The sequence below is a fragment of the Rhamphochromis longiceps genome, linkage group LG5 (genome assembly GCF_057381845.1).
Source record: "Rhamphochromis longiceps isolate RC_006_pf linkage group LG5, R_longiceps_female_GT1.1, whole genome shotgun sequence".
Classification (NCBI taxonomy): Eukaryota; Metazoa; Chordata; class Actinopteri; order Cichliformes; family Cichlidae; genus Rhamphochromis; species Rhamphochromis longiceps.
Genome location: NC_140561.1, coordinates 25,187,622 through 25,212,971, shown reverse-complemented (window position 1 = coordinate 25,212,971; position 25,350 = coordinate 25,187,622). Strand labels below are relative to the sequence as shown.

General features: G+C 41.2%; 1 protein-coding gene across 3 annotated transcripts in view; it reads right to left on the bottom strand.

Annotated features, from left to right (window-relative positions):
* foxj3 (forkhead box J3) overlaps window positions 1–25,350 on the bottom strand; it is a 92,828-nt gene that overhangs the window by 15,188 nt on the left and 52,290 nt on the right. For all 3 annotated transcript variants that reach the window (XM_085406841.1, XM_085406840.1, XM_085406842.1), the window contains 3 exons: window positions 5,050–5,124; window positions 1,807–1,890; window positions 127–228 (listed from right to left, as the gene is read on the bottom strand). In XM_085406841.1, coding sequence (XP_085262967.1) covers window positions 127–228; window positions 1,807–1,890; window positions 5,050–5,124 — 261 coding nt within the window. The remainder of the gene's footprint in view (window positions 1–126; window positions 229–1,806; window positions 1,891–5,049; window positions 5,125–25,350) is intronic.

Genomic DNA, 25,350 nt, shown 5'->3' with positions numbered 1-25,350 from the left:
CACAAAAGTGCTCCTGTCTCTGTGGGGAATAGTGCTGTAGGTGGTTGGAGAAGTGGGTGGGGTCAGGGTGCAGCCGTGTAGCCAGGTGTGTGTTGGAGCTGGAGGCTGGATTGCTGGCTGTAGTACCTTGTTAGTCACAGTGTTGATTGCCAGCGTTGGAGAGGCACTTCCAGAGATCATACACTCCATCCCCAAAGACTCTGACTCTAGGCTGTACGGCGTGGAAGCCTGTGGGGGTTGGGGGCAGGGAGTGGAGGCAGAACAAAAAAGAAGTCAACGTAATCCAATTATTAAACACACGAGATCCCACTACTGCAGGAGCAACCTGTATTAAAGCTGGTAACAAATTTCATGCTGCTATCACATTCATATCCATCTGCAAGATCTGAAAACAAAAAAACAAACAGAGCTGCTTCTATGATACATCAGAGACACAACTTGATTTAGGACTTTAAAAAAAAAAAAACACAACTAAAAAGAAAATAGGTCTGAAACCCCAAACCCCACCGTCACCTCCCACCCAAACACATACCATATTGATGCACACGTGCAACCCCCTTGTCTTGCAGTATAGGTACACTGTTGTGAGAGATAACTCTACTGTGGCTGTCTCCCAAAACTGCTTACTGTAAGAGGAATGGCTACAAATTCATGCTAAACATAAATGAGATTTCACAAACTCTCAATTTCACTGTGTGAGACCCTTCAAGGAAGCCTTTGTAGACAGGCAGGGTCTGGGGGGGTGGGGGAGGAGGGGGGCAGTAAACGTGTCCTACAGAAAACAGAGTCCTCTTCGCTTTGTGCGTGCTTTTGTGTCACACTCAAAAAACAAAGGTACTAAAAACACTAAAAACAAGGCACGCTTTGTGTATCTAAGATCACACACCTGCAATACCACAGTTTGTTGAATGAATCTGATAGTATTTGGATGCCGTGAGGCAACTACATAAACAGCATTTTAAGATTAATGGAGTCTATGTGTTTGTGTCTGGTAGAGACAACAGTGTGTGTGTGTGTGTGTGTGTGTGTGTGTGTGTGTGTGTGTGTGTGTGTGTGTGTGTGTGTGTGTGTGTGTGTGTGTGTGTGTGTGTGTGTGTATATGAGTCTCCCTCGCCAGCTTGGGGAATTTCTCTTCATCGTAGCCTCTGGTCAGCCACATTGTGGAGAAGGAAGAGACGAGAGCCCCCTGTGTTGGGATGCCCAAGGGCCAGGTCAATCTGAGCAGCTCAGTAAAAACCTGTACAGCCGTACGTTAACGGGCGGATGAAGCTCATGCATAATTAAAGACAAAAGCTCCCATTCAGAATAGCCGCTGCACACAGTTCTGCATTAATTGATGTTTGTTAAAAAAAGTGAGTGCAAAATGTAATGTATGTAATGGTTGCCTGAGGCATAGTTTATTAATAAGGAGCCCACTTCATGACAGGCTAGCGAAGCAGCATGAAGAGGTAGTTACATAAAGTCTGGATATGAACTCCTACTGAGTCTGTGTGTGTGTGTGTGTGTGTGTGTGTGTGTGTGTGTGTGTGTGTGTGTGTGTGTGTGTGTGTGTGTACGTCTGCAAGTGCTAGAGAAAGAGTGAAGGGAAAGTGGGAGAGAAAGAAGGGCAAAAGGAAAACAACACTGAGGCAGATGCAAGGTAAAGACACAAAAAAAATATACTGAACCACACAGATATTAACGCTTTAACAAGAATGAAGGAGGAGAAGGGTGTGTGTGTCTTTCTATCTATCTATCTATCTATCTATCTATCTAAATAAATGCATATTCTTGCAGAGAATGTTAAGTTTCTCCTATCAGACTCACCCGCTCTCCAGACCGCGGCCTCTTCTTTGGCCGTGTAGGCAAAGCATCCTCTTTTGGGTTGGTGTCGATGGCCCAGTAAGAGCCCTGCAGACAGAAGAAAAGCCTGTGAGATGATAAAACAGACTGCTTTCTCACATGATACCCCAGAAATTCCCCTGCATTCATTGCTGAATGGTTACAGAGCACGCAACTTTGATGGTTTGAGTATGGCTTGGGACTCTTGTCACACATCACCCCAGAATTTCATGTCATTCCCATCTTTACAACCCGCCTCTTAAATGTCAAATATCCATTAAAGTCAAGAAAAAAGTCAAATTAAAAATGGGAAAAAAGGAAAACAAACAAACGAAAGAAAGAAAAAACAAATCAGGATTAAGACATTTCCACTCTGATATCACAAACATTTTTGGCACTGAAATATACCTGCATATTCAGAACTCTTGGGCCTCATACGCTCTGTTAAAATCTGTCCTATCAGCCCGAGCCTTTATTTGAGTTGATAGCTATGTGTTAAGAGTTTGAGTGGTGTGTGGGTGGGCTTTGTTAGCAAGAAAGCCTTGGCTTTTCCTCCTCTGAGGCTGCTCCTCAATGAGAGGCTGGTGAGGGCAGCTGGTGGTGGTGAAATGCTAAGCCTTTCCTGAAGCTGTACTTCCTCAGCCTCAGGTAGTGAAGTCAGAGCGCTGCTGCCAAGGATGAAGGATCCTGCCTCAGCCCGGGAATGGAGGCAGCGCTAGCCCTGCCGTGTTGCTTTCTTCTAAGGTCTACAAAAGGCTAATCGAGGAGAGAACAGTTGGGGCTGGCTCTGGGGCTGCAGCTCGTAATTCCACAACCAGGCTGCATTATTTATCTTTGCATTCGCCCCATTTAATTTATTTTTCAATGGTGTGCCTCCTCGAAGCCAACAGCAATGCTGCTTGCAGTTGTTAAAAATGAGATTTTTACCCTAAGGCCCTGCGAGTTCTGAATTTGTTTTTAATATTTCATATGACCCCCGATAAAATCTCAATTGTCAAGAGAAAGTGAGATCAGGACCTTTAAAATTACTTCCTTAGCAGAGAGAATAATTGATATTTCTATAAGAAATTCTCTAAACAACAAGAGAGGCCATGGAACAACTGTATTTCAAGTATCTATACAATAATGCAGCATACACAATAGCCTGCTCTTGTTAAATTTAGCAAATCTGCCATTTTTGCATAAATCGCTGCTGCGACTGTTAAAATAAAAATCCAGGCTTGGTCTATATTCATCAGGGGTTAAAATTATAACTCTTCATATGAGTGTGAGGCTTTGGGGTCAATTAGTATTTTCCTGGGGGGGATTCACAGCACAATCAGCACAAGATACAGGCTGCTTTAAAAACAAAAAAAAACAAAACCCTTGTTATATGCAAAGATGAGAGAGTCTCTAAACGTAACTGCTCTCTTTCTGAGAGCTGAAATGGGCAGGTACAGATGTTTCAAAATTAAGTGTCACACAAAGAAAGCCAAGCTCTGTGGTGTTTCTCTTAATTAGGGGGGGAACAACACTTTAAGTTAACCCTCATGGGAGGGGAGTTTTTGCATTTTCCAACACCCACCCCCAGAGACTTGGCAGCAAAAAAGAAAAAAGCATATAAAGAGTCATTAAATTATTCACAAATATACAGCACAAAAAAAAAAAAAAAGAAAGAAAGAAAGAAAAAGGAAAAATGTAGCAATGCCAAGTGAAGTGTATCCTTGGAGTCTGGGGCAACAACAGAGGAAAGCCACACTATTTCTGCAGCAATAAAACAAAGGCAGCTGTAAAGATTTTTTTCAAGATCCTGATAACACAGGTACACTGCCTGTTCTCTTCCCCTCAATGACGCAGCTTATTTTCATACATCACCATAAATTATGTCACCTGCTTCCCCTTTCATACAGGAAAGACAAACAAAGAAAGTACAGCGGCGATCCTTGCAACTCCAGGCCGAGACATAAGACCAATTAAAAGGAAGACTACTAACAGCAGCCTTCACAGGCTACATTTCTACCTCTGAGGTAGACACAGTGTGTGTGTATGTGCGCGCGCATGTGTGTGCACATGTACAACAACAACAACTGTCATCTCTTACACCATCTCAGAGACAGACACAGAGCGACATGACTCTCCTATCTCATCCAACCAGCAGTTCTCATATTCCTGCCACATTACAATATTGATGCAACATATCAAGAGCGGCTAGCGCCCCTTTGAAGTTGTCTTCGGGGGGAAGGGAGTGAGGAAAATTCCAAATTAAACATTAAGGATGCGAGCATGTTGGCCATGCATTTGGAATGGGATCCATACAGCAATAGATTATTTTGTATTTAGTGGAGCAGCTCCCAGGAGTGTCAATATCAGAGGATTACAGCAAAACATGAAATTAGCATTCAGTCCCCATCCTCTACACAGCTAGGCGTAGCTCTTCATGTGCGTGTGTGTGTGTGTGTGTGTGTGTGTAATTATTTGTGTGGTTCTTTAAGCATATGTACCGCACGCTCTGACATTTCCAGGATGATCTAGGTTATACCACATATGGCTACACCTATGCTCACCATCACATACATTTTGGCCTAAAGGCTCGCTATTCATGAACAACAAAGTTTATCAGCAATTGCTTCATATCAGGTTGATGTTGCGAGAGATAGATTGTGAAGAGAACGAAGCTGAAAGTGCGGGTGGTCCTTTTATGAATAAAATGTCAGATTAACCTGGAATAAATCTTGCAGAAAACAAAAGTGAAAGGCAGAGGCCTGATTTAGTTCTTGTTTTTTCTCTCAGTAGGTTCAGCTTCACTTGGAGTAAATACTTGATGGATGGCAGATTCTGGGAATGACCTAACTTGTACCCTGTTATGGCCCCATCTCTACCAGTCTGGCTTCTTTTCCTCACCCACATCTGTTGTCTGTGCCAGCACATAAAAAAAGAAGAAGTAGGAAAAAAAAGAAAAGAAAAAACTAGCCTCCCCTTATATTTGAAATGCAGTTATGTGGGGGTGGGAGGTTCATAATAGATTACGAGCATTCCATGCATTTCCAGACTGTCAAGAGTCCTGGCAGGAATTCAAAGGTAATATTTTTCTGCCAGAGATAGCACGATACACAACAGAAAAATGCTGTAATAGTGAGTTCTGCGAACTTAGGGTACTTGCTTAAAATTTTAAATATTGCATTTATTTGGCTTGCAATTACATGCAACCATAGGTGTCTGCAATTACCAGTTGATGTTTTTAAGTCTCACCTTTCCTGGGTCATCTTTGGAGCGAGGCACTTTGAGAAAACACTTGTTCAATGACAGATTGTGCCGTATTGAGTTCTGTGGGGGGAAGCAGAGAGAGAGAAAAAATGTGAGGTGAGTTAACATATCAAAAATAAAGAAATAAAAAATACAAATAGAAATCAGATCACATTAACAAGTCTGAAATATCTAAATGTGAGCAATATCACTTGTAGCGGCAAAAAGCAACTTGTTATGAACCATTTAGGTTTAGTCACCGCTCCTGCTGCTGTTTCAAAGCCATTAGATCTGGCTCACAACCATGTCTGGATTCATGTGCAGGAGATCAAATTTATGTACAATACCACCAGGACATACTATCTTTCATCACTGTCCAACAAACTGCATTATGGTTGCACAACATATCAAATTCCACCGGCGCCAAAAATAGGAGCCAGAAGGAATCCCACACTGGGATGGTTGCTGATAGCGGTGCCTGATATTAATTAATGCTTCAGCGGGCTCCTGTGGGGGCAGGAAATAAATTATGTAGATCATTCTGAAAGTTAACTCATTACAGTGTTACAAGCTACTCCACAGTGGTGAAGAGGGAGGTTCATCCAGCTGCCTGATAGGGGAGGCGAGGTGGGCTGAAGTAGCCACAAGGGCTAGAGAGCGATGCTCCAGGCCTGGGTTAACCACCAGCAGTAAGGCCCTCACATCCAGCTGGAGCCAAACCAGCTGAGGGCTTATAAGAGCCAATGGATGCACACGTTGCTCCACTCCACTTTATGGAGTGGTATTGACAGATGGTCACACTAAAAAGCTGTAGGATTCTCTGATGAGTTTAGTGGATGCAGGAGATAAGCTGAGAGGGGGCACAGGCAGAGAGAGAGTGAAAGACCCCTAAATGCAAAAGATAGGAGCTGCTTGTTCAACACCAAAGGCAATTATACCACAGGAGGGATGATAATGGCAGGCTGGTCGTAATGCTGCCAATCCTGCTCGTTAAATAATCCTGAAATGCCCGTACAATTCAGGAGAAGATTAATGCTTTTTTTTTTTTTTTTGTTTCCTCCAAAATAAAATATACATGGGAAACTGTCAGTGGAGTGAAAATAATTCTGCCCTTGTGTCATCCACAGGCGATGTCCGGACCTGGCCCTTAGGCCAAGAAAAGCTCCTTTACGACTCTGAGCCATGGTCACACTGTAAACTCTGAGCTGAGCTCTGCTCCCTTTGCACCACTGGCTGGTCCAATATGCCAAGGACCCTGTGGTTAAACATCCCCTAGTCATAGTCAAGGCTCAACACTTTTCTGACCCTACACTGGAGGAATAAATTTCCCACTTAAGTCGGGACAGCAGAGTCAAAGCCCTTACTGTGCCACAGGCTAAATGAGAACTTTCCAGATTACATCTTGACACTTAAAGTTATGACTTCTTTCTTTTCTTTCTTTTTTTTTTTTTAAGTGCTTGTGCTGTAGCACTACACACTGCACTTCAAATTTATGAGGACATACAAATCTTCTGTATTTACAATAAATCTCATTGGACAAATGTGCAGGGTACTCTCTTAACACAACAGTATTATGATCCTCTTCTCTGCTCCACCTCTGGTCATACAGCGTATTCCAAGCAGTCCTGGATTCACTAAAATATGGCCAAAAGACTGCTTCGTGTACCCATACTGCTTTTTCTAAAAACGGGGAAGAAAAAGTCTCACTGACAGTATTTGACTGTAACAAACGGAGCATGAGGATGGTCAGGAGAAAATACGATTGCACTGAAGCTATTCTGACACATATTGTCTTTCGGTTCAATACAGCTGAGACAAATTCAAGATGGTGTTCATCTTTGCGAAGAGAAGAGCAATCCTATAGGACAGTGTGTGAAATATGAGTGAGGGTGGAGTATCACCCAAATACCTGAAGGAAAACTGAAACTCTCGAGACAAAAAGCAACAGTACAGAACACAATGGTAATAAGAGACACACATCATTCACAGGAAGGCTGTCCCACACTTGCACGCAACACTGTTGACTGAAAAATTCGAAACAAGAGACTATCAAGTGTAAAAACTGTGTTCTCCCTCCCAAAACAGGCACACAAAAAATAACCATCTAAATCATGAACCTCAGAACCCAAAAACACTCACTGCAGAAACATATAAAACAGAAATCATGAACTGTATACAATGGAATCAGAATATTTGACAAATTTATGGTTTATTAAAATCACTCCATGCCAAAAACTTAAATTTACAACATTTTTACTACAGGAAACAAAAGACAATCATTCTGTTCTGCTCTCACACACCAGAATAAATTAATGAAAACCTCTCAAACCGCAGCATCTTGTGGTCACGCCATTATCAGGTTTTCAAAACTACTTGCAGAAGCATTCAGGGTTTCACTGTGATCAGACCCATTATGTGGTCTGAGTGAAATCCAGTTGCATGCTACACAAACGTGCACTGATATGATGCTTGAAAAACTAATCTTAAGAATCAGATCTAAAAAGTCACATAGACTTGACCAACTTGCCACGTACGCTGAGCAGTAGTGAGAGCAGCCTGACGGCCAGCAGAGGTTTTACTGAATGACTGTTTTTCCTCTCAGGTGCTCATCGCAGCCCAGCTTGTCTGCACAGCCTCTAAGCAACAGCACCGTTATAAAAGGCCTTGCCCTTTTGGTTGCAATTTGTCGCTTGCCTTTTCATATTTTGACTTTGGCCAGGATGAATAAAACAATGCGCATGCATAGTGGATGGTGACAAACACATAAGAAGTTCCCCACTTAGCCAGCCCATGCCACTTTAAAACCCAGAGACATGTCCAACAGGGGAGAGTGTGAGCCGGGACGTGTGTGATGCAAGCTCTACAACGCCATACACCCTTAAGTACCTAAAACCATTTTTCCTTCACAGCTTCTGTGTTTGCGTGTGTCACTTTGATGCCAAGGAGCCAGAAGCAGTCTGACTCGCACAGAAAGTTGGCTTTATCCATTAAGGACCTTCTACTGGGCCTAAATCATTGATACAGTCAAGTGTTCAAAGCCTGCTGTTACATCAGAAGTTTAATTTTTAATGAACTGCTTTAGACACATTTGTCTAAAGCAGAAACCACCAGGCTGCGGGTCATACGCAGGTGAGGGGGTATCGGAACAAAAGGGGGGATGTTATAATATTACAACAGCACAAGAAGAAAAAGCTAAACAAAAAACACAGAAAAGACAAAAGTCACTGTATTTGATAGATCATAGCTTCTTTGCTAATGGGAAGAGAGAGTGGGGAGGAAGACAACAACAGGCTGATGAAAAATTACTGCCAATTACCACTAACTATATAAACAGTATGTCACTGTTTGAGCTGCAGGTCTTTACTTTTAGACAGTGGGCTATAAGTTGGTATGAAGACATAAGTGGCTCAACAGCAGAGGGAAATAAAGTAGGTGGAAGAGGTCAGAGGGTGTTAACAGTTGTACACAAAGTGAGTCAGACAGAGCTCACTGCAGGGGTCCTGTCCAAGTGCTGCCCAGCATCTACCTGCAGCCCCCACAGAGCACTTCATATCCAACCTCAGTACAAACCTGTGTCTGTGTGTGTGTCCATGCATGTGGGATGCCTCCTACACACCTAAGAAAGAAAGAAAAAAACAAAACAAAAACCCAACACACACACAGGAACGTGTCTCCTAACAAATGGCGGTGATTTAACACACCAGGACAGCAGTGGAGGCGTAAGCAGCGCCGCCCTCGCTGTCCCCCCTGCTGAGGAGCGCTGCAGCTCAGCAGAAAGGACCGCCAGGGGAAAGTAGGTCAGGCTGACCTCTGCGCTCGGCATGTCAAACGTTCAAAGTGAGCTAAAGGGACAGACCATGTCAGAGCCCTGCTCCTCACAGCTGGGGAGGAGGAGCCACCCCGCGCACATGGTCAGGGACCCAAGGGAGTGGACTCGGCATGCTGGGACAGACATGCGTATGCACACATACCAGTTATGACACAGGGACGAACACAGAGGGAGAGGAAGAGTCACACTGTGCTATAGCATCAATAAATCAATGCCACTGTATGGGCCTTACTAGTTTCAAACCATCTTTCTATAACTTGAGCTTTTAGACAAAAAACAAAAGTGGAGGGGGGAGGAAAAAAAAGGGAAAAATGAATTGTATGTGGGCTCTAACCAACCAACACTCTGCCCATTCTTCTGTTTCCCACAACTAACAACAAAGACATATTAGCCCATTTCTAAGTTTATCCGAAGCATTCCAGAGACCAAGTGAGAGCTGAGATGACCTGGAGGTGCTCTTAAAGTGTTTCGATTAAACTCCATCGGAGAGAAACTTAAATGCTGCTGGATTTGCTGCCTTTGTGATCAAAGTGTTCTCTGTAGCATTGCAGTTTGTGGGAAAATAAGCGGGGGTAAACGTTGTCAGGAGCCAGTGGTTAAACATTACAGTGACCTTCATCACAGTGGCTGCTCATAAAGGCAAACATTCCCAATAAAAAATAAAAAAAATCATTCCAGAGTTCAATTTACATTTTTACAAAAGAGCAGGTCTTCAGAGAAAACGTAAAAGCAGGCAGTTTCAAGCTGAATGTAAGGAGAGGTTAGTTCAGGTGACACTGCCTACGCATTCCCAGCATCCTTCCAGTTTTAAGTTTATCCCATTTTGTATGAAATCAACATGTCTTTTCACATTAACAATGAAAAAGAAGACAGAATGTACCACAGGGCTTTTAGAGTAGGAAAAAAAATAGCCATGTAAAAATACTATTCAGGCCTATTGCCACATTTAATATCTTGTATAAAGCATCTGTACAGAAGAGGGAGAGGAGAACAACAAATCAGACAAACTAAAGCAAACACCCTTGCAAATACTATCGCTAAAAAGATGGGACCTCAACCTCTGACTGACCTGTTACCAAGTCTGAATGACGAACCAATACAAAAGACTTGAGCTATTGCTGAGATGGATGCTTCAGATCTGTTCAGAAATAGAGAAATACGATCTCGTGGGTGAATGAATTGTAAGAGGGAGGGAAATAGCTGGTTATTGAGTGGATGAGTGAGTAAAACAAATGGAAAGAAGAGACTTAAAGATAGACCATACAGGGAGTGCAGAATTATTAGGCAAATGAGTATTTTGTCCACATCATCCTCTTCATGCATGTTGTCTTACTCCAAGCTGTATAGGCTCGAAAGCCTACTACCAATTAAGCATATTAGGTGATGTGCATCTCTGTAATGAGAAGGGGTGTGGTCTAATGACATCAACACCCTATATCAGGTGTGCATAATTATTAGGCAACGTCCTTTCCTTTGGCAAAATGGGTCAAAAGAAGGACTTGACAGGCTCAGAAAAGTCAAAAATAGTGAGATATCTTGCAGAGGGATGCAGCAGTCTCAAAAGTGCAAAGCTTCTGAAGCGTGATCATCGAACAATCAAGCGTTTCATTCAAAATAGTCAACAGGGTCGCAAGAAGCGTGTGGAAAAACCAAGGCGCCAAATAACTGCCCATGAACTGAGAAAAGTCAAGCGTGCAGCTGCCAAGATGCCACTTGGCACCAGTTTGGCCATATTTCAGAGCTGCAACATCACTGGAGTGCCCAAAAGCACAAGGTGTGCAATACTCAGAGACATGGCCAAGGTAAGAAAGGCTGAAAGACGACCACCACTGAACAAGACACACACGCTGAAACGTCAAGACTGGGCCAAGAAATATCTCAAGACTGATTTTTCTAAGGTTTTATGGACTGATGACATGAGAGTGAGTCTTGATGGGCCAGATGGATGGGCCCGTGGCTGGATTGGTAAAGGGCAGAGAGCTCCAGTCCGACTCAGACGCCAGCAAGGTGGAGGTGGAGTACTTGTTTGGGCTGGTATCATCAAAGATGAGCTTGTGGGGCCTTTTCGGGTTGAGGATGGAGTCAAGCTCAACTCCCAGTCCTACTGCCAGTTTCTGGAAGACACCTTCTTCAAGCAGTGGTACAGGAAGAAGTCTGCATCCTTCAAGAAAAACATGATTTTCATGCAGGACAATGCTCCATCACACGCGTCCAAGTACTCCACAGCGTGGCTGGCAAGAAAGGGTATAAAAGAAGAAAAACTAATGACATGGCCACCTTGTTCACCTGATCTGAACCCCATTGAGAACCTGTGGTCCATCATCAAATGTGAGATTTACAAGGAGGGAAAACAGTACACCTCTCTGAACAGTGTCTGGGAGGCTGTGGTTGCTGCTGCACGCAATGTTGATGGTGAACAGATCAAAACACTGACAGAATCCATGGATGGCAGGCTTTTGAGTGTCCTTGCAAAGAAAGGTGGCTATATTGGTCGCTGATTTGTTTTTGTTTTGTTTTTGAATGTCAGAAATGTATATTTGTGAATGTGGAGATGTTATATTGGTTTCACTGGTAAAAATAAATGATTGAAATGGGTATATATTTGTTTTTTGTTAAGTTGCCTAATAATTATGCACAGTAATAGTCACCTGCACACACAGATATCCCCCTAAAATAGCTAAAACTAAAAACAAACTGAAAACTACTTCCAAAAACATTCAGCTTTGATATTAATGAGCTTTTTTGGGTTCATTGAGAACATGGTTGGTGTTCAATAATAAAATTATTCCTCAAAAATACAACTTGCCTAATAATTCTGCACTCCCTGTATAGCTGAGCACAGGTTGGTGTACAGCTGAATTAACCAGAGCTTTTGCTGAAAAGAAGGGCCAATGTCATATTAGACAGTAGCAAAACGGCACAATTTAATAACCATGTATATAATATTCAATGTGGATCTGAACAATAAAGCATTTCTTTCTTCAAGCATTTGCTACGTGACCACAATCCTGATGTCTGCACTCAATACCACGTCAGTAAAATGACTGGCAAAATAAAAAACTCCAATTCTGCTGAAAATGAAAATGAATTAAAAAATACATGATATTTAAAAAAATAAAATAATAGAAAATTCATCAACAATTGCAAAGCATATTAGAACCTGAGTTTCCAACAAAGAGGACAAAATGAGTACTGAAATTATTTGCAACCAATAAAAAAACAAATATTGAAAAAATAAATGTTTTTAATGATAAAAAGGAAGATTTCTCAAATGTGGTTGGTAGCATTGCAAAATATATGGTAACCTGACTCTTTTTATTTTTAATATAAACTTTTTTAATATAATTTAATGAGCATTCTCATCATTTGCAAACACGTAGTGAAAGAAAACAAACAAAACTAATCGGCATGTTTATTGATAATTAACCTAAACCCAGTTTATCGCTGCAATAAATACCATTGTGTTACATAAAGGGTGTGTAACCTGCTGCTCTGGAGCCACATGTGGTTTTTTTCTCCACCACCTCCACTGGCTCCCTGTGACATCCATTTAAAAAACAAAAAAACAAATAGTGAATATGTCAATGAACAATGGTTTACTTTTTTTTTTTTAGCACCCTCCATTTTTTCTATCATTACTTCAAATAATTATTTACATTCTCTAACTGTAAAAACATGTAGCCTATAGACTGACTTTTTTTTGTAATGTTTCATCATATTTTCTGAACCTCAGTGGCAGTGTTTAGCAAGCATAGAAATGCTGCAACTTGCCTTAAGTATGGAGTTCATGTTCAAAAAAAGAAAAAATATGGAGTAAAACAGAAATAAAGAACAGTGCATTCACTGCCAATGCTTCCTGGTATTCTCGATGTGTAATCAGACTTTTGCCAAAATTAAATTAATACTGCCCACCCCTCACTTTTACTATTTTAAAGCTATTAGGATAATAACTGTTTCATTTATTATCAAGTACAGATTGCACTTGCTTGGCTACTTTTAATTTGATTAATTTTCACAAACGCAGGCAAGACTGATAGTGACCTGCATAGCTTTATATCTGTTTCAAAGTAGGCCTGTACGTGCCAATTTTAGTGACCCTATTGATTTTCTTCCTCCACGTTACAGTTGTTCTTTTTTGTAGTAAACATAACATAAAAAGGCAAACTATTTTCATTGTTTTTTAATATTCTAAATGGAAAAAACAGAACATTGTAAACTAGCTGTAGTTAAACAGACCGTGTCACCTCCATCCTAAGGCTGAAATGTGAAATAATTTTTTTTCTGGTCAAAAATTGCTCAAAACTGGCTCTACTGATGTTGCTTAACCCTATATAAAACAAATATCAGAATACAATAACACTTCACATTGTAGTACTACTGGTGTTGAAGCAATTTCCACATTTGCCTAACAAGCAGAAGATCCCCGGTTCGATCCTAGGAGGAAACAAAACCATTTGCGGTCACAACAGGAAGCGCATCCACATGTAAAAATCTACCAAATCAACTACGCAGAGCTACCTGCTGCGATGCCCCTTGTGACAAGGTAAGACCCAAAAGTAGCTTTTATTATATAAACTTTTAATTCTATTTGAGTCAAAAATCTAATATACATAGTATTTTTCAAAAAAATACAATATGCATGCATTTAAGATATGCTGTGGCAGATTTTACTACTAGTACTATTACAGCATGAGGAGTGAATGGGAAGGAAGGAAGGAAGGAAGGAAAAAAGAAAGACAATGGGTGACAATAAAGAGCAGTAAGAAGTGATAACACAGCTCAAAAAGAAGGAAATGGGAAGTGAATCTGTACAGAAACAGTAACACACACACACACACACACACACACACACACACACACAGGTAGATTACTGTATTTTTAGGCCTTTGTTATTTCATATGGACCCTGTGACATGCCCACCAACACAGAACATACTCCTCAGCCTCGGGGATCTGCACCGAGGCCACGAATGTAGCACCTTCGCTGTCTATTTGTAGTGGGTGTGGGAAGGCATGTGGGATGCCACAGCATTTGCTCAGCTAGGCACTGCTAAAAAAATGCTTAAAAAACATCCTCGGACACACATACACAGGTAGAAGAAGGTAGGTTCGTCCAGGTGCACCAGATGAATCAGCTAGCTACAGTAGGAGAGCTGTAGCCTTAAGGATGTTGAAACAAGGTTCTTGTGATTGATTTGATGAAAATCCGCTATGTGATGACAAAGGAGCTGTATTCTTCACTTTCAGCGTTCTGAACATTAAAACCGCCACCCCCCTCCCCCTCCTGTTTTATCCCAGACCCTCAAAGAAGTGAGACAAACATTTGCTTTGCTAGCGGCTGTGAAGTTGAGTCTTTGGCTTCAGTGACACAAGTATTTTCATTAAGCACCTATTACAGACACATCTAATTCTATTTAGCTCTACCTAAAGCCTTGCTGAGTACAATGACCCCTCCCTTGCTGACACTATACTGTCAGACTCAAGAAGACTGCCAACACAAGCCGCCCAACACACTGTGAAGCTCTCTTACATCTACCACAGCTACCAAGAGACCTAAAGCCCACACTCAAATACCAATGAAGTCAACTATAACGATTTTCAACTCATTTTTTAAAAAAACCATCTTCAAAGGAATTTGATCTGCCTCCCTTGGCATCTAGTAGTAATGTGTTGGCATGCTGGGCTTTAAATCCCTTAGTCTCTGATCTTTACTCACTTGTATGTACTTTTAATAAAACATGAAGAGTGTGCTTGCTTGCCACAGAAAAAATACATGCCAAGGTGAAATCTGTCATAAATATAATAACCTGTTATATAGTGGTAGGAGATCATTGTAAGTCTATGTCCATAACGCAGAGGAAAGAAAAAAAACCAAAAGAAAAAGGCACACAAGAACAATCTAAATGATGACTAACTTTTGCTATCTATACTCAGGTCATCTAGTGTGGCACACTGAGGTATTATAGTAATTAAAACTCAACAGCCACTTCTGCAGAATGAGATGACACTATGGGGAAATTGTATTTTTCTCCCTCCCCTCCATAACAGTGAGCATTTGGCTAAATTAAACTCATTTTTCATTGGCAGACTCATATAATGAGGGCAATACATGCAAGAAAGAAATTAGCTTGATAAGCAATTACACGTGTGGAATCAAAAAGGACATGCTATCGCGAGTGGTGAGAACAATGACAGCCAAGGGGAGAGAGAGTGGAGAAAAAAAGTCCTTCACAAGATTTTGTTACAAAAGATGCTTGGACTTTAGCTGGATTTGAAACACAATTAATGACGGTAACAATAAAAACAAAGAAAGAGGGGTAGAAAAAAAAGTGAAGGCTGTTAAAGTCCAGCACGCCTATCTACAACAACATTAGCCTGTGCCAGGCCACACTGGACCCAGCTGTCTGCATATTAACCACACATTAACCAACGAAATGAGCACACAGAAGAAGCTTTAGCTTACCTGCTTATTCTGATAGCTTGGCTTCATCTACAACACCAAGGAAGCAAAAGCAATCCAACTTTATCTGCCAAGTAATTTTGCTGAATGTAATCCAAGGATACTGCATCCTATAGAGCTCAGACAATAGGCTGAGCCAACACAAAACCCCCATAGTTCTCCAGTGGCATATAAGAAGTTTATGAATGCTGCACCAAGGATGTTCGCTTTTCAACAGACGCAGAGGGGTTAGAGACCAAAAGCTCCAATATAAATGTTCTGAACTCAATCTCACTCAGGCACTTGCACCCACATTCCCTTTTCTGACTCTGTATGTGTGCGTGTTTGTTCCCTTTAAGGCTAACCTTGGAACGGACCTACAGAAATTAAAGGGGAAAAAAAAAAAAAAAAAAAAAACTTCTGCATTATTTTCTAGGTGCACTCGAGGTTACAGGCCTGGCTTGAATGCTGCGTTTGAAATTCGGTCACTGCAGATTTGAAAAGCTGTGGGGGAAATTTTCACTTAATGCAACACTGAATGGCAGGTCACACTACAACAAAAGCCCTGAGCCACTCATATGAGGCCTATTTGATCACAGTCCCTCAGAGAGCTATCTGTCTTTGTCTCACTTTCTTTTTTCCTGCCGATATTTGTAGCTCTCCTGCTCTGTCTCTCTCTCTCTCACCTCTTTCTCTTTCCGTCTCTCTCTCTCTCTCTCTCTCTCTCGCATGCTCAAAACCAACCGCACACTGTCAAAACACTTTGCACAACCTCTAGTGTTGCTGCACTTGCCACACTACTGCAGGGTGCAGAAATGTAGCATGATTCCATTAAGTGGATTATTTGAGAACATCTCTGACCTTCGACAGGGTTGTCATTGGCAATGAACCAGGAAGAATTATGAAAAAATGATGATGGGTCTGACCTCTTTGGAAATTGGCAGGACTGAGTGATAGTAAACAGAGTTCAGCAGCAAACCAGTCGACACAACACAGAGGCTCGAAAAAGAAAGTTTGAGACATGACAAGAGTAAAAGCATGCCAAGAAAATAAAGGTTACGCAAAAATATCTACAGAATCGGGAATCCGGAACCTGGACTGTCTAAGGTTACGTTCACACTGCAGGTGAAAGCGCATCAAATCCGACTTTTTTGACCCTATGCGACCCATATACGATCATGGTATGACAGTGTGAACGGCACAAATCCGATATTTTCAAATCTGATCTGGGTCACTTTCGTATGTGGTACTGAATCCGATACATATCCGATGTTTTAGAAAGCGACTGCTGTTTGAATGGTCATGTCGCATTAAATCCGTCTTTTACGTCAGTGACACAAGACAGACGTCAATTATCAGCGCCGGAGAAGCGCCCGATAAGACATCGCGAACGCTTCCTGGCCATCCAGTGTAGATGTTAGTGAAACTGTTGGGAAGACAACGTTGGAGAAACGTGAACATTTTATTTGTACTGTTTAATCTACAGATTTTGACAGAAATTTCCAACAATCCTTTGAAGCACCGCTCGTGTCTAAAACAGCAATTAGGATCATTGTTAGGCCATATGTAAGTAACAGAATAACTTTATAACTTAAAGCAAAATTGGGAAACGTAAAGTCCAAAACAAGTCTTAATATTAAGGGCCATCAGTCAAACAGTACTGTTTGGTCTGCGCGTTGTGTGTGACGTCTTCTTTTGCGCATGCGGGCCGCTTTGAGCGTTCTCACTAGAGCACGTTTGCTTTTACATTTTATTTGTAGTGTGAACAAGCAGACAAAAAAAAAAAAAAAAAAAAAAAAAAAAAAAAAAGTGATTTAATCAAAAAATCAGAATTGAGCATTAAGACCTGCAGTGTGAACGTAGCCTAAGAGGCAATCAAATGGGTTCATTAGTTTTATAGCAGTGTCACTGTACCCTGGATAAAAATATTATTAAAGTGATAAAAAAAATTTAATAAAAGAATGGTATTAGACATGCTCTAACATGGTGTACTTATTTTTTATTTTATTACAGTGATCAATGAGAAATCGAATAAAAATGATGACCACTCTGGTTAACCGAGGCTTAAATCTGATAAATATTCTAATCATTTAATTTTAAATAAGTAATGCACATCTGAAAAAAAAAATCAGACCAATTAAATGCAGCTTACATTTGAGTATTACAGGTATTTTACTTTAATTCTTACAATGACCCATTCAAATGTGAAATTATATTTAATGGTATTTCCTTTACAGCAGTCCAAGTATGCTTACTGCTTAAAGGTTACAACTGATAATTAAAGATAAAGATATGAGATAAATCTAATCCCAGTCTCTGCTCTAGCAGGTAACAGATGGACAGTTTGATTTCCTACCAAGGCAATTTCGTGAATTAAAATGATAAAAATTTAAAATAAGTGCGAGAAGACGTCGGGAAGTTTTAGTGAAGGGTCATTTTAAAAATCACTGTTACCATATGGCTCAAACCTCGTCTGTCTACTGACTCTCACATACTTTACGTCTGAAGTCATCACAAATTATGCCCAGCCTTAAGGAAACAAAAATAATTGACAGATTCTCAAATGGAGAAAAAGATGTAACGCATAACTGTAAGCGTGGTCACTCGAGACAAAAATGGGAAACTGGTACAGTACAGCCTGACATATCAGCAAAGACAGCCGCCTTACTCGCTGCTGTAAATTGAGTGTAGTTTTCTGAGCGACAATGGCTCGCGCTTTTCTCCTGTGCTACACAGGGCGCTCTCACCCCCCTCTTCCTCCACCACTGCAGAGGCAGCACAAGGCCATGAAAGATTGGAGGCAAAGTGACGTCCTCCGGTTTATCCTCCCTGAAAGCCTTCGCATGCTCTCAGTTCCACATGAGGGATCTGATGAAAGCCGTTTGTCAGTACGCCACTTAATTATCAGCCAGAAGAGGAGCCTCTGATGCTATCCTCTGACAATGGCTCACAGCAGCCTGCTGACTACAGTGCCCACTAACAATGAAGAACTGACTGCAGCTACTAATGGTGACGGGGTAGTGCCAACTGTCCTCTTAAGAGTTAGACAAATTAAGTAACAGCACAGAAAGCCTTTTCTGTGCAGTTACTTCAGCGCATATTATTTTCTTCACAGGCCGATGTAGAAAGCAGCAGATTTTTCCCATCTGCAAATATAGGCTGCAAAATGCGATGCTTGGAAGATAAAATGCAAAACAGAAGTCCTACTTAAAAACACATTATATCATGCTGAGGAAAAAAAACCAAGACATTTTGACCTTTTATTGTTCCTGCATGTCTACACAAACATTATGCAGCTCATGCAGATGCTCAATATGCAAGATTCCATCAGACTACAAAATAAAGTCTCTTAACTGTAGTCATATTCTTTGACTTGCCAACAAAAAGGGACTTTAAGCACTGCTAATTCAAATGCAGCCATCCAGTGACTTATGGTACAGTTAAAAAGGCATGCAAGGAAGAAAATGGGTGGTGCAGTGGTTAGCGCCATTGCCTCACAACCAGAAGGTTCCTGGTGTGGAGTGTGCATGTTCTTCCTGGGCCTTTATTACACACTGATACTGAAGTGTGTGACTGTGTGTCTGCTTTTGTTGGCCCTGTGATAGACTTGTGACCTGCTCAGGGTGTACCCTGCACCTCACCCTATGACAGCTCTGACCTCAAGTTGGATAAGCAGTAAGGAAACTGCTTAAGAACTTATTCAACGTGAGCATGTTTGATGACTCTATTAGTTTGATATTGCAGTGTTTACATGCCAAGTGGCTAGGCTGTTTATTTCATCCTCCAATGCTTACATTTTCTTATACGGTATGTCACACAACTTAATGTTACATTTGCTTAAATTGCCCTAAAGTATTTGAGTATACTTGTACCGTTGTGCAGTAGCCTTCCGGTCAAGCACCATTCACTGTCATCCATGTGATGAGATTCTTAGTTTTTTGTTGGTTGTTTTTTGTTTTTGTTTTTTTTGGGGGGGGGGGGTTCTGCAGTGACGAAATCTGTAAGGGAATGGCAAAAAGCAAGCCTCATTCTCGCTAACAAACTCTGGGAGGGGGAAAAAAGAAGAAGAAAAAAGGCCTAAGAAAAGACTTTCCTCTGCAATATGTATCAGATTTGATTTCCTTCTGAAAGGAAATCACAGACCCACCCTACAGTCCATTAGCCAAGTTAATGCAGAGCTGCCAGACTTGCTGACCCATTAATAATACATTGCAGTGGTCAAAAGAGGCCAGACACCTCCGTGCACCCCTTCATCCCTCTACACAGCCACATTAATGGACTAATTCAGATGCAATTAACTGGTGGGGAGAGGCTGTGGCCTTGCGGCTGGTGGAGCACAAGCTGAAGGGCTTAGAGCCAGGGCTTGGATTATAATCACTGTGAGCACACACATGAACACACACATTTACAAAACAATTTTGAAAGAAGCCAACACAATTAGCAGTAAAAAAAAAACACAAAAAAAACAGTGTAGCTTTTCCTATTGAATATCCAAAGTGAAGCCACCCCTTTTATATAGGATGATCCGATCATAATACAGAAATATTTTGGCCACACCAGCAGGGCTTATATTCTGCGAGGTCCTTCCCTATAGCACATCTGCATGAGACGACAAGGCGTGAATTGCTTACGCCGCCCTGTGTTGCGACTTCGTTTCACTGCTTTCCTTTGTACGTTTGTCCATTACAGCAAGTTTCATTCAATAATGCGGCTGCGGAAACTTGCTCTTTCAGATGTGACGTTGACAAATGAGCAATTACAGGAGCGATATTCACGTGTCCCATTTGTGGCCGGCATGACCCGCAATTAGCCTTGCTGATACTGAATGGTAGATGCAAGAGCTGTGGCTGTCAATACAGGCGCCTGTGAAGGCGGCACGGCTCATTCTGGCATGTCATCCATCACCGGTTCCACTCGGCTGCCACAGCTGTGTCACCGTCCCCCTCTCGCAGACCGCTGACCCGACTGAGGACGCACCAGCAGGATGATCAAATATCGCTGCGGGATAAGAGACAGCCATCCAGCTTCACTGACAAGGCAGAGGACAAAAAACTCCACCTTTTCTATACATTCTATGTACCACAGTGACATCTTTATCAATAAACAGCTGTTAATACCAGGCAGCAGAGACACGTAAAGACACGTGGCCACTTCCCTTTCATTCTACAAAACCAGGGACTGTGAAGAGCAGAGTGAAGCCATTAGCTACAGGAGACTGGCACAGAAGGTGACATGGGTTAAATAATTGCCAAAGAAGACAGAGGGTGGATGAAAGCAAATATGAAACGGAGAAACACTGGCCAGATGTATTCCCATGATAATTGCTTGCCATGGCGATTTTATCAACATGCCAATCATCCTGGCCGGTCTACTCTTTTAAAATTCTTATCAGATGTGAATGACCTACAGTCTGGGTGTAAGACAGTGCAGCTGAGCTCCTAGTCGCTCTAAATGGATGTTCAGTGGAGGGCTTACCCCAGTCAGGCTACAGACCTTTGACCATATCAGCAGTCTCAGGTTGCTTTAGACTTTTTAAAAGGTTCCTTCTCCAGCCTCTGCTAATTACTCCTGCAGCCTCCTTCCCTTTCATTTCCAAAAAGGAAATGTGGTGTAGAGGCTACTGTACAGTGCAGGCAGACAAATTAGCTGCGAGCTTAACAGGAGGAAACCATTCTTTAGGGAGAGCAGGCTACCTTAATTATGAATTAATTACATTTTTAAAAGGCAAGTAAAAAAAAAAGAAAAAAAACTTAAAAAAAAACAAAAACAAAGCAAAACTCAATCACCCTCACACACATAATTGGTAAAATATTGTTTGCTTGTAAGAATTGTGAAGATTGTGGGACTAAAACCATTTTAACCTAGTTACTTTATGCTATTTATTTATGATGAAAGGATAAAAAGAGCCTCCAAGCCAACCAGCGTGCAAGTGCACATTTTCACATGACAGACATTATCCTAAAACAGACTGGTTAGCCTACAGTCTTTAGATGATGTTTGCAAAGTTTACACTGAACACTTTTTTAGAGTAAATACTCAACAAAAGTAAACTTTTAATAAATTAGCAGTTTCCGTTATGCAGGAAGTGCTCAAAGATGTGAAAAATGGGGTATTTTCATAGGCCGTCTGCTGCTCCCGCTGCCAAGAATAATGGATTAATCCTGAAAGTCTACTGATGTATTGCAACTGTCTGACCAATGAGAATTTGGTTGGAGACAATATGAGCCAACCAATCGACCAGTTGAGCTGGAGACTAGAGCCACAGAAAACTGGATTATATAATATATCCTGTATCCAGATGGAGCCAGTGAAAGCAGTGGCCGTTCCAACCCAGCTTCGATTAATTTAACAGGGCATATACAGCGTTAAAGGCAGATTCCATGGGCCGCTTTCTATTTATAGCATGCAAAAATAGTCAGCTTACCGCTCTCCTTTCTCGATGTCAGGGGGGAAAAAAAAAAAAAAAAAAAAAAAAAAAAAAAAAAAAACACACACAAAACACAAAACAACAACAAAAACAACAACAAAAAACTGTGTGCATACATGAGACTGTTAAAAGCCACCATCTGCAATCCAAATGTAAACAAAAGGTAGCCGGATATTCTGTGAGTAGCCTCTATGCTACGATGTCATTATTTAGTGAATGTCAATTAGCTGTTTTCTGGAGGGGAGGATTTGATTTCACCCTAATCAATCACTATACTAAGCATTCCAGCTAATACATACAGTTAGTAAACTATAAAGGGTGGGCACTGGATACTGAGAATACTAATTAAGCAGAGACAAAAAAAGACTAATAACTAAATTATTGCAAATAATAGAACATAGCAGAGAGGTACTCTTGCTGCTATAATATGGACAATTATTACAGAAAGAAAGCTTTTAATATCTGAGGAAATTTATCGAAGGCTTGCATCTATTGCACCTTTTAGCAACCTAAGGAGTAGCAGTGATTGAACTGTTAAGCTGAATTATTTTCAAATTATTCGTTAGTTTGTCTTTGGAACAGCTTGGTAATGACAACACCACCAGACCCACTCATAAGTCGTATTAGTGACTTTGTTTCACAGTTGTAAGAGAAAAGAAAAAAAAGTACGACTTTTTCACCTTTCCAGCATAATCAGATGAAGACGTTAAATTCAAAAGAATTTTTAAACTTTGTTTGTTCAAACTTGAACTCCACACCAAGTCGAATACATAAATAAAAATCAACAGCAAATAAATAAATAAATAAAAGAAAGGAAAAAGTGGATTTAAAAAAAAACAAAAAAAAAAACTGACTACCCTCTCATCTTCTGAAAAATACACGAAGCCACTGGAAATAATAACTGGCATTTTCACCAATATCATGCTTTTATTGCGCATACTCTGCATCACACAAACGCTACAGCCAGCCGAGTCAAAAAATGATAGAGGTAAACTGAAGTCAAAATACCTAAGAAAACATTAGTGCCATTTTTGTTCAAATCTTTGTAGGGTGGCAAAAGATCCTCTAAGCACTGGCAACTCCCTTTTATCTCCTCCTCTGAAATCCCTAAGAACTAACTGCTGATTTTTTTTCCAGTTATGAGTCGTTGTGAAACGTGCTTCAAATTTCTCAAAATTCATAACTGAGGGTGATTTTCTAGTCAACCTGCTCAAGATCCTGTTCTCAATCACAACATAAACAGACACATGTGAAAAAGACACAGAAATACCAATCCTAACCCTTTTCACAGTTATTAAAAAGTCAAGCCTCATTGACGCCAGCCAGCCGAATTTATAATAAAAACTACCGTTCAGGAGCATTATAATCAAAAGACGACTGTTATCTCCACCTGCAGTAATTTATAATTGGGTGTGTGGCTCTGTACTTGGACCTCAGTCTTTCTATACACATGCATGTAGAACAAAAGCAAAACACCCAATAAAAACAGAACAGACATCAATAACAACAGACAGGAGAGACAGCATTGAAAGGTGGAGCTCGGATGGAGGTAAGCTGCAAAGTGGCAAGTAGTGTGCAACTGTAGGCTGATTAAGGTTGCTAAACACTGCACCCTTTGAGATTTACTAAATGGCTGTGGTAATGGTAAAGGAACTGGCTCTCATATAGATCTTTTCTGCACGTTTTGTAATTCACACAAACACTTTTTCTAGAGATAACATTGAAAAACACACTCTTACTCCAATTGACAGTATATTGGCCAAGGATACTGTGGCATAGCAGGGATTGAACCATCAACCTTCTGATTAGTAGATGACCTGTTCTACCTCCTGAGCTACAGCTACCACAAACAGCAATGACGCAAAAGCCATCAACCACTAAGATCTACAGAAACCGCAGCTGAACTGGACTTTGGGGCCTGCCTGAACTAATGCTACACTTGATTTCTCATATCACATACAACTACAAACCATCGCTCGGGAAGCGACAGTACCAAAGAAAGGTCACAGATCAGTAAAGTTGTGGAATTGGTTTGGATTACTTCATTCAGACCAATCAAAGAAAGTCAGTTCGCAAAGGTGTACAAAAAAAATGAGTAGGTAAATCATTACTGCAGCTAGTAATGCAGACATGGCTTGCTTCCCCCCCCAAAATAACTGCACCCAGGTAAGGGTGCAATTGTTTGGAAAATTTGCTTGATTAGATAATTCTCTACCTTGTACTTGAAGATTTTTAAGAAAATAAGAAGAGATTGCAGCCAGTACTGTAGACTTGATTTGCACGGTTTATGCTTCTACTTAAACATATCTGCATAGTTTAAAAGTACAGCACATCGTTTTTGTACATTGTCATATTGCTAAAAAGAACAAAACTGTATTGACCTGCAGTGATCCTTCTCCCCAAAAGGTTAAGTGGACGCACAGTGCGCCAGCAAAATGTTAACAATACTCAATGACCAGGAATCCTTCAGCCCTTCAGATTTTTCAGGCTTTGGCCTTTGGTCATACAATTCTCCTAATTTTGCCTCCATACACTACCACAATAGATCTGAAATGAAGCAATCAAGACATGATTGAAGTACATACTTTCAGCATATTAAGGATAAACAAAAATTTAGTAGAAACCAGTTATATCCATGCATTACATCCATCCATCCATCTTCATCCGCTTTGTCCGGGGCCGGGTCGCAGGGGCAGCAGCCTAAGCGACCCGGCACACAATGCACCCGACCCCTATGGCGCCTCCTGCGGGTGGTGGGCCTGCGGGGAGGATGGGCCCATGTCTCCTCTTCGGGCTGTGCCCAGCCGGACCCCATGGACTAAGGCCCGGCCACCAGACGCTCGCCCTCGGGCACCCTCCCCGGGCCTGGCTCCAGGGCGGGGCCCCGCTAACCCTTATTTTCATGAGCCCAAGAGGAAGTGGACAAACGAACATATCTTAATGCATGCTCAATCATCCAGGTAACTACATCCCAAAAAGTTGATTTTGTTCAAAGAGACTGGACAAGTAATTTGGATGAGAGACGAAATGTTTTTTCCCCACTGAAAAGGCAACGTCTAGATAAACAGAATCAACTTTATGGGACTAACTAACATAATGATAAGGATTCATTTTTAATTCATTAGGTGGTGGTTGTAGGCCTTTCTGTCCTCATTTTTCTTCTTCCTAAGTAAAAGCAAGCTCAGAAGGGTCAAGGTTTAGGTTGATGACTCGGTCACTTTAAGGACACTAAGTTTTTTTGAGCTCTTGGGCAGCTTTTCCTGTGACCCAGACTCATATTTTTTTTCTTTTTAATTGTGTGATTTGGCAGATATAGACTATATTTCATGGTTGTGTGATATGGCTCTGTCAGTGCAAATCAAGTTAAAGGAGGATTATAAATGGCCTTGATTGTGTGGAAATTGCTCATAACATGCCAATAAAAATTTTATTGTAAGAAGGTGAGTTGCTACTCTACAGTGTCAGAGATGCTGTTCCTCTGCTCTACAGGAGGATTGGCCCAAGCCCAGCTATTCTACCACAGACTGCAATGGAGAAGAGGCCGCAGAGAGACCACTGCTGTCGAGTATAATACCATGCAACACTGTCACTGAGAAGCAAAATGGAGGTGTTT